Source organism: Sceloporus undulatus, chromosome 4, assembly GCF_019175285.1.
Source record: "Sceloporus undulatus isolate JIND9_A2432 ecotype Alabama chromosome 4, SceUnd_v1.1, whole genome shotgun sequence".
Lineage (NCBI taxonomy): Eukaryota > Metazoa > Chordata > Lepidosauria > Squamata > Phrynosomatidae > Sceloporus > Sceloporus undulatus.
The window spans coordinates 195,440,620-195,453,511 of record NC_056525.1 but is presented as its reverse complement, the minus strand read 5'-3'; the positions used below and the strand labels follow the sequence as shown (position 1 = coordinate 195,453,511).

At 38.1% G+C, this 12,892-nt stretch overlaps 1 protein-coding gene across 1 annotated transcript in view; it reads left to right on the top strand.

The window, feature by feature from the left end:
• Positions 1 to 12,892, top strand: part of PRKDC (protein kinase, DNA-activated, catalytic subunit) — a 134,433-nt gene that overhangs the window by 8,247 nt on the left and 113,294 nt on the right. The window contains exons 7-17 of the mRNA XM_042464437.1: positions 286 to 385; positions 934 to 989; positions 1,092 to 1,122; positions 1,623 to 1,780; positions 3,437 to 3,583; positions 5,383 to 5,547; positions 5,740 to 5,908; positions 6,832 to 6,881; positions 9,781 to 9,918; positions 11,224 to 11,376; positions 12,101 to 12,216. Of these exons, the coding sequence (XP_042320371.1) occupies positions 286 to 385; positions 934 to 989; positions 1,092 to 1,122; positions 1,623 to 1,780; positions 3,437 to 3,583; positions 5,383 to 5,547; positions 5,740 to 5,908; positions 6,832 to 6,881; positions 9,781 to 9,918; positions 11,224 to 11,376; positions 12,101 to 12,216 (1,283 nt within the window). The remainder of the gene's footprint in view (positions 1 to 285; positions 386 to 933; positions 990 to 1,091; positions 1,123 to 1,622; positions 1,781 to 3,436; positions 3,584 to 5,382; positions 5,548 to 5,739; positions 5,909 to 6,831; positions 6,882 to 9,780; positions 9,919 to 11,223; positions 11,377 to 12,100; positions 12,217 to 12,892) is intronic.

Sequence of the window (12,892 nt, the reverse complement as noted above, 5' to 3'; positions counted from 1 at the left end):
CAAATCACACACTCTTAACCTCATAAAAAGGCAAGGACAAGCCCCCTCTGAACAAATCCTGCCATGAAAACATTATGATAGGTTTGTCTTAGCGTAATCATAAAGCAGAAACTACTTGAAGGGGCACAAAAAAATTACAGTATGTAAATGATTAGGTGGTGGGTAGAAATGAGAAATGTTAGCTGAGTAATTGAGGGGGGAGAGATTTGGTGTACTCCAGAACTGTATATTAAAACATTATTTCATTATTATTCATTAGAACAAAATGAATTTTCTTATTTTCAGATGACTTCTGCAACAAGAGAGCCTAAGTTTCCAATAGTAGCTGGATGCCTCAAAGGACTGGCTGCACTTATGTATAACTTTACTAAATCCATGGATGAAGGTGTAGTATTTTTCTATTAAAATCCTAACAATTGTAAGAGTAACTTGATTTATAAACATTGTGGCGTTGTGTCAGAAAACAAGTATAAACAAAGCTTCTGGCTCTGGAAGCAAGTATCAGAGTTTGTAAGTTGTGGAAATTTAAATATTTTAATACTTCCCTTCAGACCCACCCATCTTGTTGAATAGTTTCCCATTCTTCCCTTTTACTGATCTAGAATTATTGTCCCTAAGTATGTGGACTATCTTAAGCCTAACAACTTGGCCTACTATCAAAGCTATGGAAACGTTTTGCACATTCCTTCTTCATTTTGTTCTATATTGTCTTATTCAAGCCCTATACCACTTATCTTACCTCAAAATAAGTCATTCTGATATCAGTAGGACACATGCTGACATATGAAAGTTTTTCCATTGAACTGGTAAATGTCATTCTGGAGTTATGCCAGTATGTTATTTCTCTAAAAGGCCTGACTTTTGTGTTGTCATATTGAAGAAAGGTCAGTAAGTTCTTTCTGCCACCTCATATATTTTATATTTTTTCCACAGATCCACAAACTTCAAAAGAAATCTTTGATTTCGCAGTGAAGGCAATAAGTCCACAGGTATGCTGCATGTCCTGCTATCCTTCAAAAGAATTTTTCTTTAGAAGTATTAGGTAGATCTGATAAACCAGTCTTTTTATATTAAACATTTTGACATTACAGGTTGACTTAAAGCGATATGCAGTACCTCTTGGTAAGAACTTCTTATTTTATATCTAATGCTTTCAGCAACAGAATGTCTTAATGACACCATACATCTTCTCTAATGGATGGATAGATAAGATGTAGTGAATGAGTCAGTAGATTGTATCAGAGAGAAACCAGCCATAGAAAATTCACCAAATGTATACAGACATAATGTGATTTCTCTTTAGATTATATAAATCTTTGACATTTTTCTTCTTTAATGAAAAAGACATATTTTACCTGTAATATGTTTTTACGATTAAAAATGGTTTGAAAATAATAAATAACAAAATAAAAGACGTAGAATTAGATATTTCAGTTTGTTTGCATAATTCGTTAAATATAGGGAAACACTATCCATGACAGGTATAGTTTTTATTATATTAATGGTTTTAACTGGTGGTGACAATAACTTTAAAAAAAGTTCAAGTATAAAATATTTAGAAGATGTGAATTTATTCAGTTAATGTAAAATGTTAGATTTAAATTAAAATGTTTGTTTTGTAGCTGGTCTACAGTTGTTCAGTAAACATGCTGTTCAATTTGGCACTTGCCTTCTGGAAAATTATATCTTGTTATTTGAGGTCATGTCTAAATGGTGTGGCCACCAGAATGTAGAACTGAAGAAAGCTGCCCATTCATCTTTGGATGCTTTTCTTAAACAGGTAAATAAGTACAGTCTTTAAACATGATTTTATTAGTTTAATCTTTGAACATTAAATAATACAAAAGGCAGGAGGCATACATATTGCCTGTTTTTCCCATCTTACTTAAATTTAAAATCACTGAAGGCAGGAGACATACATATTGCCTGTTTTCCCCATCTTACTTAAATTTAAAATCACTGAACCATATGGGAAATCTTTTTCTCTCTCTAGTCTTTCTTCTGTTATTTTCAATCTCCAATCTCTTTGTTCCTCTTTGTTTCCATTTCTCCTTGCATGAACATAATGGATGATGGTATTAAAATACTTAACAGGTGTATAATGTTACATTAGTGATCTAATTAATACTTACAGAACAGCACTGCCATGGAGGAGGGAAAATCCAGTGCTTAAGGACCCATTTTATAAAGATTCCTGCCAGACCCACACTGAGAGAAGGTGGAAATGAGAAAGAATAGTGTTTCATTTTTTCTTCCATTTTCTGCTTTTTTGCTTTTGATTGCAATGAGAGAAAAAGTGTGTATATAATCTTCAAGTGTACATTTTACACTGAGGGCAGACCCAGAATCTGTTGATTTTCCCATAACATACCCCTTAGTGGTCAGATGTTGTGCTGGAAATCCAAGATAGGATCTTCCCCTTTCTTGACCAAAAATGGGGAGGTCTCAGCCCTGGGTCCATAACATAGCCATCAGAGGCAAGAGAGGCTGTGCCAAGGTTGAATTGGCATCTGGATGCTGTAATGGGTGAGATGAAGTTCAGTCAACTGAAGCTGCATCCCGGTAAAAGGGAGGCTTTGGATGGGTGGCTCTATCTGTTTTTGTAATGTTTAAATTATTTTTACTCTGTTAAATTTAAATGGTTCAAGTTGTTTTTGTTGTAAGTGTCTTAGAGATGGCTTTATTTGTACGCTACCTTGAAATTTGTGGAATACAGAGCAGAATATAAATGTTTTATGAACAAAATAAGACTAAAGCTTTTATTTAACTTCTATATAGGTATAATGTCAAAATTAATGGGATCATTAGCTTTCTGTGGGGGCGGAGTGTCCTTCCATCATGACTAAGACCTAGCAGTGAGAATCATGTGGCCCTTATGTGGCCCAGCAGCCTTAGCCAACTTAGCCAGTGATGGGGATGTTCCGCAACATTGGGTGCGGTGGCTCATAATTACAGTCAACCCTACTTATCCATGGATTTGTTATCTATGGATTCAAGCATCCAAAGCTTGAAAATATTCCCCAAAAATGCAAATTCCGAGATGCAAACCTTGATTTTGCCATTTTATGTAAAGGACAACATATCCCTGTGTCACTGTATTTAATGAGACTTGTACAGTCATTTCTCTAAAGGGTTTAATCCTCATTGAATGTGGATGATGTAATTTTGTTGGATCAATCTTCCATGTAGGACTCACCTTGCAGAAGGTGCCGCTCCCCCTTATTGTAGCTCACCCTATTAATCAGATTCCCTATATCTGTGTATAGCATTTCCATGGGCTTGGATACACAGGTTTGGGGAGGAGACATGAGGAAATCAGTTTCTAGCAGTCCAGTAACACTTGCCTATTTCAGGATCCAGTCAGTTATCCTTGTGGCAGATTGGAATGCTTTATTTTTGATAAATTATAAATGACAAATTTTATATACAATTGCAGATCTCTGTAATGGTTGCAAAGGATGTAAAAATGCACGAGAGCAAGCTGCATTACTTCATGGAACAGTTTTATGAAATAATCAGAAAGATGGATGCCAGCAACAAGGAATTGTCCATTGCTATTCGTGGATATGGGCTTTTTGCAGCGGTATGTTGTCATAGTATATTGGAAAAGCTAAAAGTTAAATGATGAACATATTTACCATATTTACTCAACTATAAATCGAGAAATTTATGCCCCAAAATTGACCCTAAAATCCTTGGTCGACTTACAGGACAGTACACTAATACTGACTAGAAAGTTCCTGAAATGAGCACCCCTGTGATACCCCCACTCTTCCTACTCTTTGTGCCATGAGGCAGGAGCTTTTGTGTTTGTGCATGTGTGTGATAAGAGTTTCACAGTCCGATTTGAAAGTTTTCTCTTCCCATCAAAGAAACATCCCTTTTCAATCCACTTTCTTTCCTCCCCAACCCAATGTTAAAACCCCTCCTCCAGCAGCAGAGAAGTTGTGTTAGGTGGTTGGGAGAGGTCCGGAGAAGGAGGGACAGCGGTGGTGTTTTCCCCTTTCCTTCCATTGTTATAGCCCCCTTTGACTCACCCATGGGTCATATCAAAATCCATGATTTTTACCCTGAAACCTTCCCTCAACTTATACATAAGGTCGACTTGTACACGAGTATATATGGTAGTTTATGTTGGATGCTTGTTTTTATAGAATGTTTAGCTTCTTTATCAGTCATGCTTTTCTTGCTAAACTCTGAGCTGCATTGGAAGTGACTTGTATTGGCTTGACTATATTAATCAGAAGAATGGAATACAATTATAGATCAGTGAAGTAAGAAATAATCTTTCCGTTATGCCTTAAATTTAGTAGATTTTGTACATGAGATATTTAACATTACTGGATAAATTTTCCACTTGACAGTTGGTAGTTAATAGCTGGAGCCAAAAAGACAAACAAATGGGTCATTGAACAGATCAAGCCAAAAACTGTACTCCAAATGGATATAGTCAATCAGGGAGGACAAGGGTCTGAGTTTGCAGTACCCAAGCAGAGCAGTTTAAGATAGGGAGTCTTGGAGATTTCTCATCCACCGGGTCAACATGAGTCGAGGACAATTTTAGGGCAGTTAACAACAACATTAATTCAAAGGATTGGGCAACCATAATATTGTGGCTTGCCTATATACATGTTCTGAAGAGCATATTTTGTTAACACAAAGCTGTCCTGGTATTCAGATCTTTGAATAATGACGTACTCTTGATCTCAAAGGGAAATTTGGTAGGGACAGAAGAGTGATTTTTTCAGCAGCCACTTGTAGGCTCTGAAGCTCCTTTTGAAGGGAGATTAGATTCTCTGTGTCTTTCTGCTAATAAGCAATGATCTTTTTATTCAGACTAGTCTTTGGCATTTAAACTTGCAGTTGAAGTGGTATTAATGCTTCACTATTTTAAATGGATTTCTTTATCTATTTTTATGTTTTAATTGTGCTTGTTTTAGTGGAATCTTAATGTTATTAGTCTGTTAAGCATTATTTTTTGTTAGAACGGTGGAATATAAATGTAATAATTTTCCACAATTACAGCTATTGCAATAACAACACTTTTAAGATGGCTTAGTACATAAAAGCCATTAGAATTTCAATAATATCAAAATACAAGAGGGAAGCCTGTATGCATGTAGGTATAGAGATGTGTGTCAGTACCCAGCTTGTTGGGGGCAATTGGCTTGTAAACCCACTTAGAGAGTGCTAGTTAACTGATGAGTGGTATAAAAATGTACTTGCTATTGCTATATTGCTATAATACAGCTCAGGTACTCTTCTGTGTGAGTGCCTGGCTTAGATTGTATATTTTATGTCATAAACTATGTATTGATTCAGTGATTTATTTTTACCTAATTTGATTTTTACTATTTGCATTATTTTCTCTTTCATTTAAAGCCATGCAAAGCAGTCAATTCAAAGGATGTTGACTTCATGTATGTTGAACTCCTTCAGCGCTGTAAACAGATGTATCTCACTGAGGCAGAAGCCATAGATGACCATGTTTATCAGCTACCAAGTTTCCTTCAATCTATTGCTAGCGTTATATTCCACTTGGATGCTGTAAGTGAGCAGTTTAAACCTTATTTGAGAGGCTATTATTTTGTAATTTAGGAGACAATATCAGTCTCTTTGTGGTAAGAGTTCTTGGTGTAAAGTTACACATTTTAGAAAGAAAAATTACACATTTTATTTTTTAGGGACTGCAGTTGGCAAATTTCTAATATGCCATTCTTTTTATTCCTCTTCATCTAGATTCCTGAAGTATATACTCCAGTTCTTGAACGTCTGGTTGTGGTACAAATAGATAGTTTCCCACAATACAGTGTAAAAATGCAGTCTGCATGTTGTAAATCCATTATAAAGGTTTTTTTAGCCTTGGCAGGCAAAGGCCCTGTACTCTGGAGTTTTATGAGCACTGTGGGTAAGTTTTTAATTACCTTGAAATTAGTTCCTTTCTTGCCCTTACTAGTGCAGGTTTTAGTAGCTCTGAAATAATTAATAACAAAATAATCATATACTGTTCTATTTATACTCTTGTGCCTAAATTCTAAATTAACCTTGTGATCTTCCTGTGTAAATATCCCAATAGACACTACCCAGCTTTTTTATCTAAAAGTAAAGTAATCCTCATCGGAGTTTCCTTGAATTATCCATTCATACAGTTTCCCTGTTGTATTGTTTTACATGTCATTCTAAAAGATTCAATTTATGATAATTCTTTTCCCAAGGCAGCCTTATCCCCCCAAATTGTCCGGAGAAACACTATTACTTTATTCCAATCTTCTTTGTACACAGTTGAGGATTCATTTCTAATACCTTTAGCAAGTTTGTCCATTTACATTAGGTCCAAGAGTTTAAACATCCAGTCTTCCTTTGAGGGGGTTTCTTTTACTTTCCATTTCTGGGCATAGGCTAATCTTGCAGCTGATAACATATAAAAAAAATTACCCATTTTTTTTCACAAGATAGAAACTACTACCATTTCTAACATAGTTTTATGCCTAAATAGTTTATATTTTATTGTTTGATATTTAGTATTACAACAAATAGGATTAATCTGTGTTAACATTTTTATCCAGTACCTCCTGCACATGTAAGTACAGAACAATTTTATTATTTTCATCTACATAACACCTCTTTGCATGATAAACATTACATTTTAGAATTGAAAGCATATTTAGCCCAGGTATAGGAGATTGACAATATGGGCTATTGATGATTGTGGACCTTATTTTTAATATAAGCAAGGGACAATTTCTGTTAATATATTAGGATACTGAAATACTCTTTTATAGTCACTGGATTTGTGTGATTTTTAAACTTTTTGTATATATTTCTTTTCAGTTCATCAAGGTTTAATCAGAGTCTGTTCCAAACCAATTGTCTTTTCAAAGGTATGTTTTATTAGTGTTGGTTTATGTGTTTACAGTTGGAAAAGTTTTGTTTCTTGTACTTTGTACTTCTTTTTATAAGACTTGCTACTTTTTTCTTTCTTTCTTTTTTTTTTTTGCTTTCTTTTTTCTTTTTTCTTTTTCTTTTTTGGCCAAACTGTAGAATACTGATTGTTTTAACCAGTAGGAGCATGTGGAGGAGATTTATAAAATGTGAAGATTTTTCTTGCATTAGTCTCCTGCCATAAAACCTGTGAATCAATTTTGATGTGATTTGTTGTACCACTTACACACCGAAAGTATAATATAGACTTAGGCCTGATACAAACGGGCAAAAAGTGCCGCCCTGGGACTGAAATTAAAGCTCAGGAGATCAGAGCGACCGCACACTCCCAAGCCCTATGGCGCCCCCACATCTACACAGGGGTTCCCATGATGATATACATGTGGTGAAGTGTCTAAATGGTGCTGCGCGGACATGATCAGCACACGCAAGGATATGCATGCCTTATAAGGAACCCACCAGGAGTAGGTTCTTTCTAGGGCTTCTGGAGGCCACAGCGTTTCGTTGCTACAGCCTCTATGTGGGGCAGAGAGGGGCGCTCCTTTCTGCCTGTCTGTATCAGGCCATAGGCCTGGTACAAATTGATGCAAAGCTCTGGCCTGGGGCCGATTTTAGGACTCAGGAGAGCGGAGCGTCCACACATTCCTGAGCCTTACCGTGTTGTCCAGGTGCCATCTTGGCTCACTTCCATCCACCCGGGGGCTGCGATGATGATGTACGCATGGCACGGTGTCCAAACGGTGCGGCATCACACAGCCATCATCATTGTGCGCGAGGGCGGCAATGGCGCCCTGTGTGCGACCTAAAAAGAACCCTCCGGGAGCTGGTTCTTTTTTGGCCTTGTGAAAGCCACAGCATTTCTCTGCTGTGGCCTCCATCCAGGACAGAAAGGGACGGTGTCTCGCTGCTCCATTCTGCCCATCTGTATCCCCCCATAGATTTAATTGAAGCAAGGGAGACAGAAAAAAATGCTAAAATACTGTAGAGTTTGTTATGTTGCCTTGCAGCTAGAGTAGTCCAGCTAGTGAGGTTTTTTTGGAATCTGACGGAGCTTCAAAATTCTAGCAGGATATCACTCAGTTAGTAGCAACAATGTACTTGAGTTAACCTGATTCTGTTGATTTTCCTCTGATGTATTTTTCCCAGCTTTTGTTGAAATTGATATTGAGCTTGCTGAATCTTCACTGAAGTGGGATCCACACCTTAATCTAGCAGTTCTTTTATTTTTCTTCTATTAATAGCGCAGAGATTTTAGTCAGATTTCAGCAAATGAGTTGAAGTACTCAACTCTCTTTTAAAGCTTCCAACTATGCTCCCTAGGCTTGGTTTAATGTGGAGGTGGTAGTTTAGGCCTTCCTTTGTTCCTTCTGTAGAAAATATAGCCACATTCCCAACCTTCCAGATAAAGTTTTCTTAAACAGAGAACTTCAACAAAATCTTAAACAGACTATTACCTATTCCCACTTCCAAGAGCTATTTTGCATTCCCTTCTAGTATGTAGATGGAGATGTTTTAATGCTGAAGTGCATGTAGTAACAGTGCTTCTTATAGTGCCTGCTACTCAGATTTTCCTCCCTCAAAGGCTTATTTCTCCTTATCTGAAGAGATTGTCATGGTGGGTAGCAAGGCATCAGCTGCCTATTTTTTATTTAGGATGTGGTTTATGGTCCAGATTTCCTTTTTTTGAGAGATGTAAACATAATTGGTTTTTTTTTCCTTATTGAGAAGTATACTTACATCTCATATATGTACATCATACCCATTGTCAAAGAATGTGTAACATGGGCGCTTTACAGAGCGCCCATGTTTGCTGTGTGAGGGAGCAGCAGTAGACAAACCGCGCGGTTCCCCTGCGCAGCAAAAAGAACCCGCAAAAAGCAGGTTCTTCTTGCGGCGCAGTTATGACACTGCAAGGCGCCAATGGTGCACTTGCGGCATCACAACCACACCATGACGTGTGGGCGCTAAGCGTCCGTCACGTCAAAATGGCGGCGCCCATGTGTATAGGGTGCCGCCATTTTGACGTCCCCAGTACGTACTAGGAGTGAGGCCTGATTGGACGTTGCGTCCTCGGCCAACCCCTAGTATGTACTGGGGGCGGAGCAAAGGCCCATCTGTAACGGGCCATGGTTTCAAACTGAAACCTATTACTAGTGAAGAAAGGAAGTCGAATTTTAATTTTGTGAGAGTACTAACATCTTCTGGCAACTCAAAATGCGTAAATTACTGTTCATAGATTAAATCGGGTTCATTAAGCATTCAGTGTATATACAGTTGGCCTTTTGTATTGACAGACCAGCTATACATGGTTTGGAGTGTATGCATATAGCCCTGCCCCATATAAGTCAATGGCAGATGTGTGCGCATTGCCATCAGTAGACTTATATGGACTTGAGATCCTGTGATACTTGGAATCTGCAGGAGGGTAAGAACCAAATCTCTGCCAATACAGAGAGCCAACTGTACATCTTGCTTGTAATCCTTACCACTTCATAGTATTATTTCCTTATATTTTGGTCTGTTTTTAAAGAGTAGTAGGCAGAGTGGTGTTCAATAAATAATTTTGATAAACAATATACCGTACGTTTTAAACCAGCATAAGTTACATTATTTAATTTCTATATGGTAGAATCTTGTGGTGTACAAGTGTATTTTCTGGAGAATAGGACATATTGTACAACACTGTTAATAAACACGTCTTAGCAGAATGGTACAGTGAAAAATGGACAGTTTAGTTATTCTAAGTTTTTGCTAACACAGCTATCTGAGGTGAGTGTGGATAGAATGCATATAGCTGTATATAGAGCACAGATCAGCATTGTGTTTTGTGTTGTGTAGGAGGGTTCTGGGAAAGATACTTCAAATGCAGAAGAACAATCTGCATCCGGACAAGTTAGAACTGGGAAATGGAAAACACCTACATATAAAGACTACCTGGATCTTTTTCAAAGTTTACTGAGCTGTGACACAATGAAGGTAAACATGTTATTGCTGGGATATTTAATGAATTAAGTATTAAGTTCCAGTGATTCAGGCTGGCATCTTACTTAGAACTCTGCAAGTATTTTTCATTTCCTCAGCATTCACTCTCTCTCAATCCTATGCTGTTCTTCAGTATCCTTCTTGTTAGCATTCAGCCCTTTTCTTGCCTTGGAATATCCAACCTTTGTTCAATGTGCAGGCTTTTAATTCTTATTTCTAATTTCAGTAAAGTGAATCAGATGTAAAACAGCTGTTGACTCAGCAGGAACTTCCCACTATTTCTGGAATGTTGGAGGATTTTTAAAAATAAACTGGGATATGAGTTTTTATATTTTCCTTGCTCTCAACCTACAATTTGCTGTTAGTTTATGGATACCCTGTCATTTTACCCATTGCTTATATGATACACTTTTCTGTACCTTTCAGAACATTGTTTTGAGTATATATTATGTTGCCAGTATAACTTTAAAGATAGTGATTTTTTCCTTTGTCTTCAATCATGAATTCTTCATTAAAATTGTGTTATCTTTTTGACTGTCAGCATTTATTCTGAAAAATTAGCATACTTAATGTTGTATGCAATTCAGGAAAAGTGTTGGCTGTAGCAACTATTTAAGGCAGTGGTTCCGAATTTGTGATCCACGGAGTCCTTAAGTGCTCCATGTGCACTTCCCAGGTGCTCCGTGGCTGCTCCAGGAAAATGAAAGAAATAAAAATTGAATGAAATAAGAAACAAAAAGTAGAATCAAAATAGGAATTACAGGCCTCTTAAGGCAGTGATGGCAAACCTTTTAGGGACTGAGTGCCCAAACTAAAAGGCATTCCAGCACCTGGTGTTACCTGGTGCTGGGGGCACGATTTCGGGGGGGAGCTTCCATGGTGGGACTTTGCCCTCCAGGGGGTGGGACTTCTTCCCCCTGCCCTCCTGGGCCTTCAGCTACCTCTCCAGAGACAGCTGAGGGCCCAGGGGGAGAAGGGGAGAAGAAGAGAAACGGGCGCATCTCCCCGCCCCCCCAGACCTTCAGCTCCCTCTCTGGAGGTAGCTGAAGCCCTGGGACAGCCAAGAAGAGGAGGAACAGGCACATGATTCTTCCTCCTCTTCCCCTCCCTCTGTGTGCCCTGAAAAATGGTTTTGCATGCCATCTCTGGCACACATGCCATCTCTGGCACACATGCCATAGGTTCACCACCACGGGCCTAAAGGCTCCGCCATAGAAATTGATTCTAAAAAGGGCTCCACAAGCCCAAATGGTTGGGAACCCCTGGTTTATAGTATGTATTCTTTTTTCTCCAATGAAGGACTCCCTATTGGCAGATGAAACTTGCCTGATTATAAATTCACCACTACAATCTCTAAATCGTTTGCTGTATGATGAACTCATTAGGTCTGTTTTAAAAATAATTGAAAAGTTGGATCTCACAGTTCAGAAAGAGAATATTTGTGAAGAGAAGGTAAGAGTTGCTTTTTGAAATGACTTACTAATTTCTGCTCTTTACACAATTTTAAATACCATTCCTATTATCTTGTTCATATTTGGATTTTTTGGCTATGTTCCTGTATGACTTATCATAATTCAGTTCTATATGAACAAAACTGAGGCTTGTATTTTATTTATTTATTTATTGTATTTATACTGCACTCTTCAGAAATCCTCTCAGAGTGGCTTACAAATTAGTAATTAGATAGTTCCCTGCCCTTAGGCTTACAATCTAAAGATATGATACAAGGAAAGGGTATGGCAGAGCGGAAGGGAATTAGGTCCAGCAGATATTACCTCTTATTCTCTCCCTCCAGTGTCATAGTGATGGCAGTTGGAATGAAAAGTGGGAGGGCCTCACTCTTCTCTTTCATCTTTGGTATCACTATAAAGAGGAGGAAATCAAAAGCACAGACTTCATTATTAGATAATTACAGTTTGTCATTTTTACAAATCAGGATAGTTTGTGATTAGTTCAAATATGCCAAGATGAAAAACTATGCAAGAAGAGAGTCAGAAAGGGGGAATTGCATGCATTTGAAGCATGCACCACATAGCATATTCCCTTAACTTTAGGTTCAAGGTGTCAGTTTAGTGACACAAATTTTTGTTAAATCAGAGCATAGCCATAGTTTCGTTTACAGCTAATAGCTCACCTGAACCTGCAGCCACATGTGCTGTTTACATTATTTTCTCAGGATGGGAATGAAGCTGACATTGATCTCACAATTCCTACTTCTGATCCAGCTGCAAACCTTCAGCCAACCAAACCGAAAGACTTCACAGCCTTCATTAACCTAGTTGAATTCTGCAAGTATGATTCACAGTTGCTTCTGGTGTGTTTATGCAGTCCTCTCCAGGATCACATGGACAACAAATCTGTGTTCTGACTCCGTAGACCAAGGGTGGGAAACTATGACAGTGTTGACAGCTGCATTTAGGCATCAAGTTATTTAGGGTCATAGCTTTTAATTTTTTAATTTCTAAAACAATAACATAAATCCAGCTGTTTATAGAATAATTAATATAAATCAGGAAGTGGAGTAAGAAGGAGAGAAGGAAGAGTTGAGAGCATTGGCAGGCAAGGATTAGGATATTAAGCTAGGACTGGAGTGAGGGGGGAGGTAAGAGGGAATGGTAGCATCAGTAGGAGAGGAACAAGAATTTAAAATAGCATAGGAGTGAGAGGGATGGAAGGAAGGGGGAAGGAGCATTGAACAACCTTTGTTTGCCACAACAAGCAGAGGCTTGTCTCTCCACTTTGAAAGGGTGAGCTCCACTTTTGGGTCTGGTGGGATACATGCATCCCACAGTGTGTACGTTGTCTACCCATGGTGTAGACCATGAAGCATTTGCTGACAACATTAGTGAGTGATTGGAATATTCACAGTGGCATACTGGATTGGCACAGGGCACCTTGGATATGCTGCTTTATTTTGCATTGAAAAGTAGTTCACTTGATGTAGGATAGAATAGGACAGTTTGCTGTT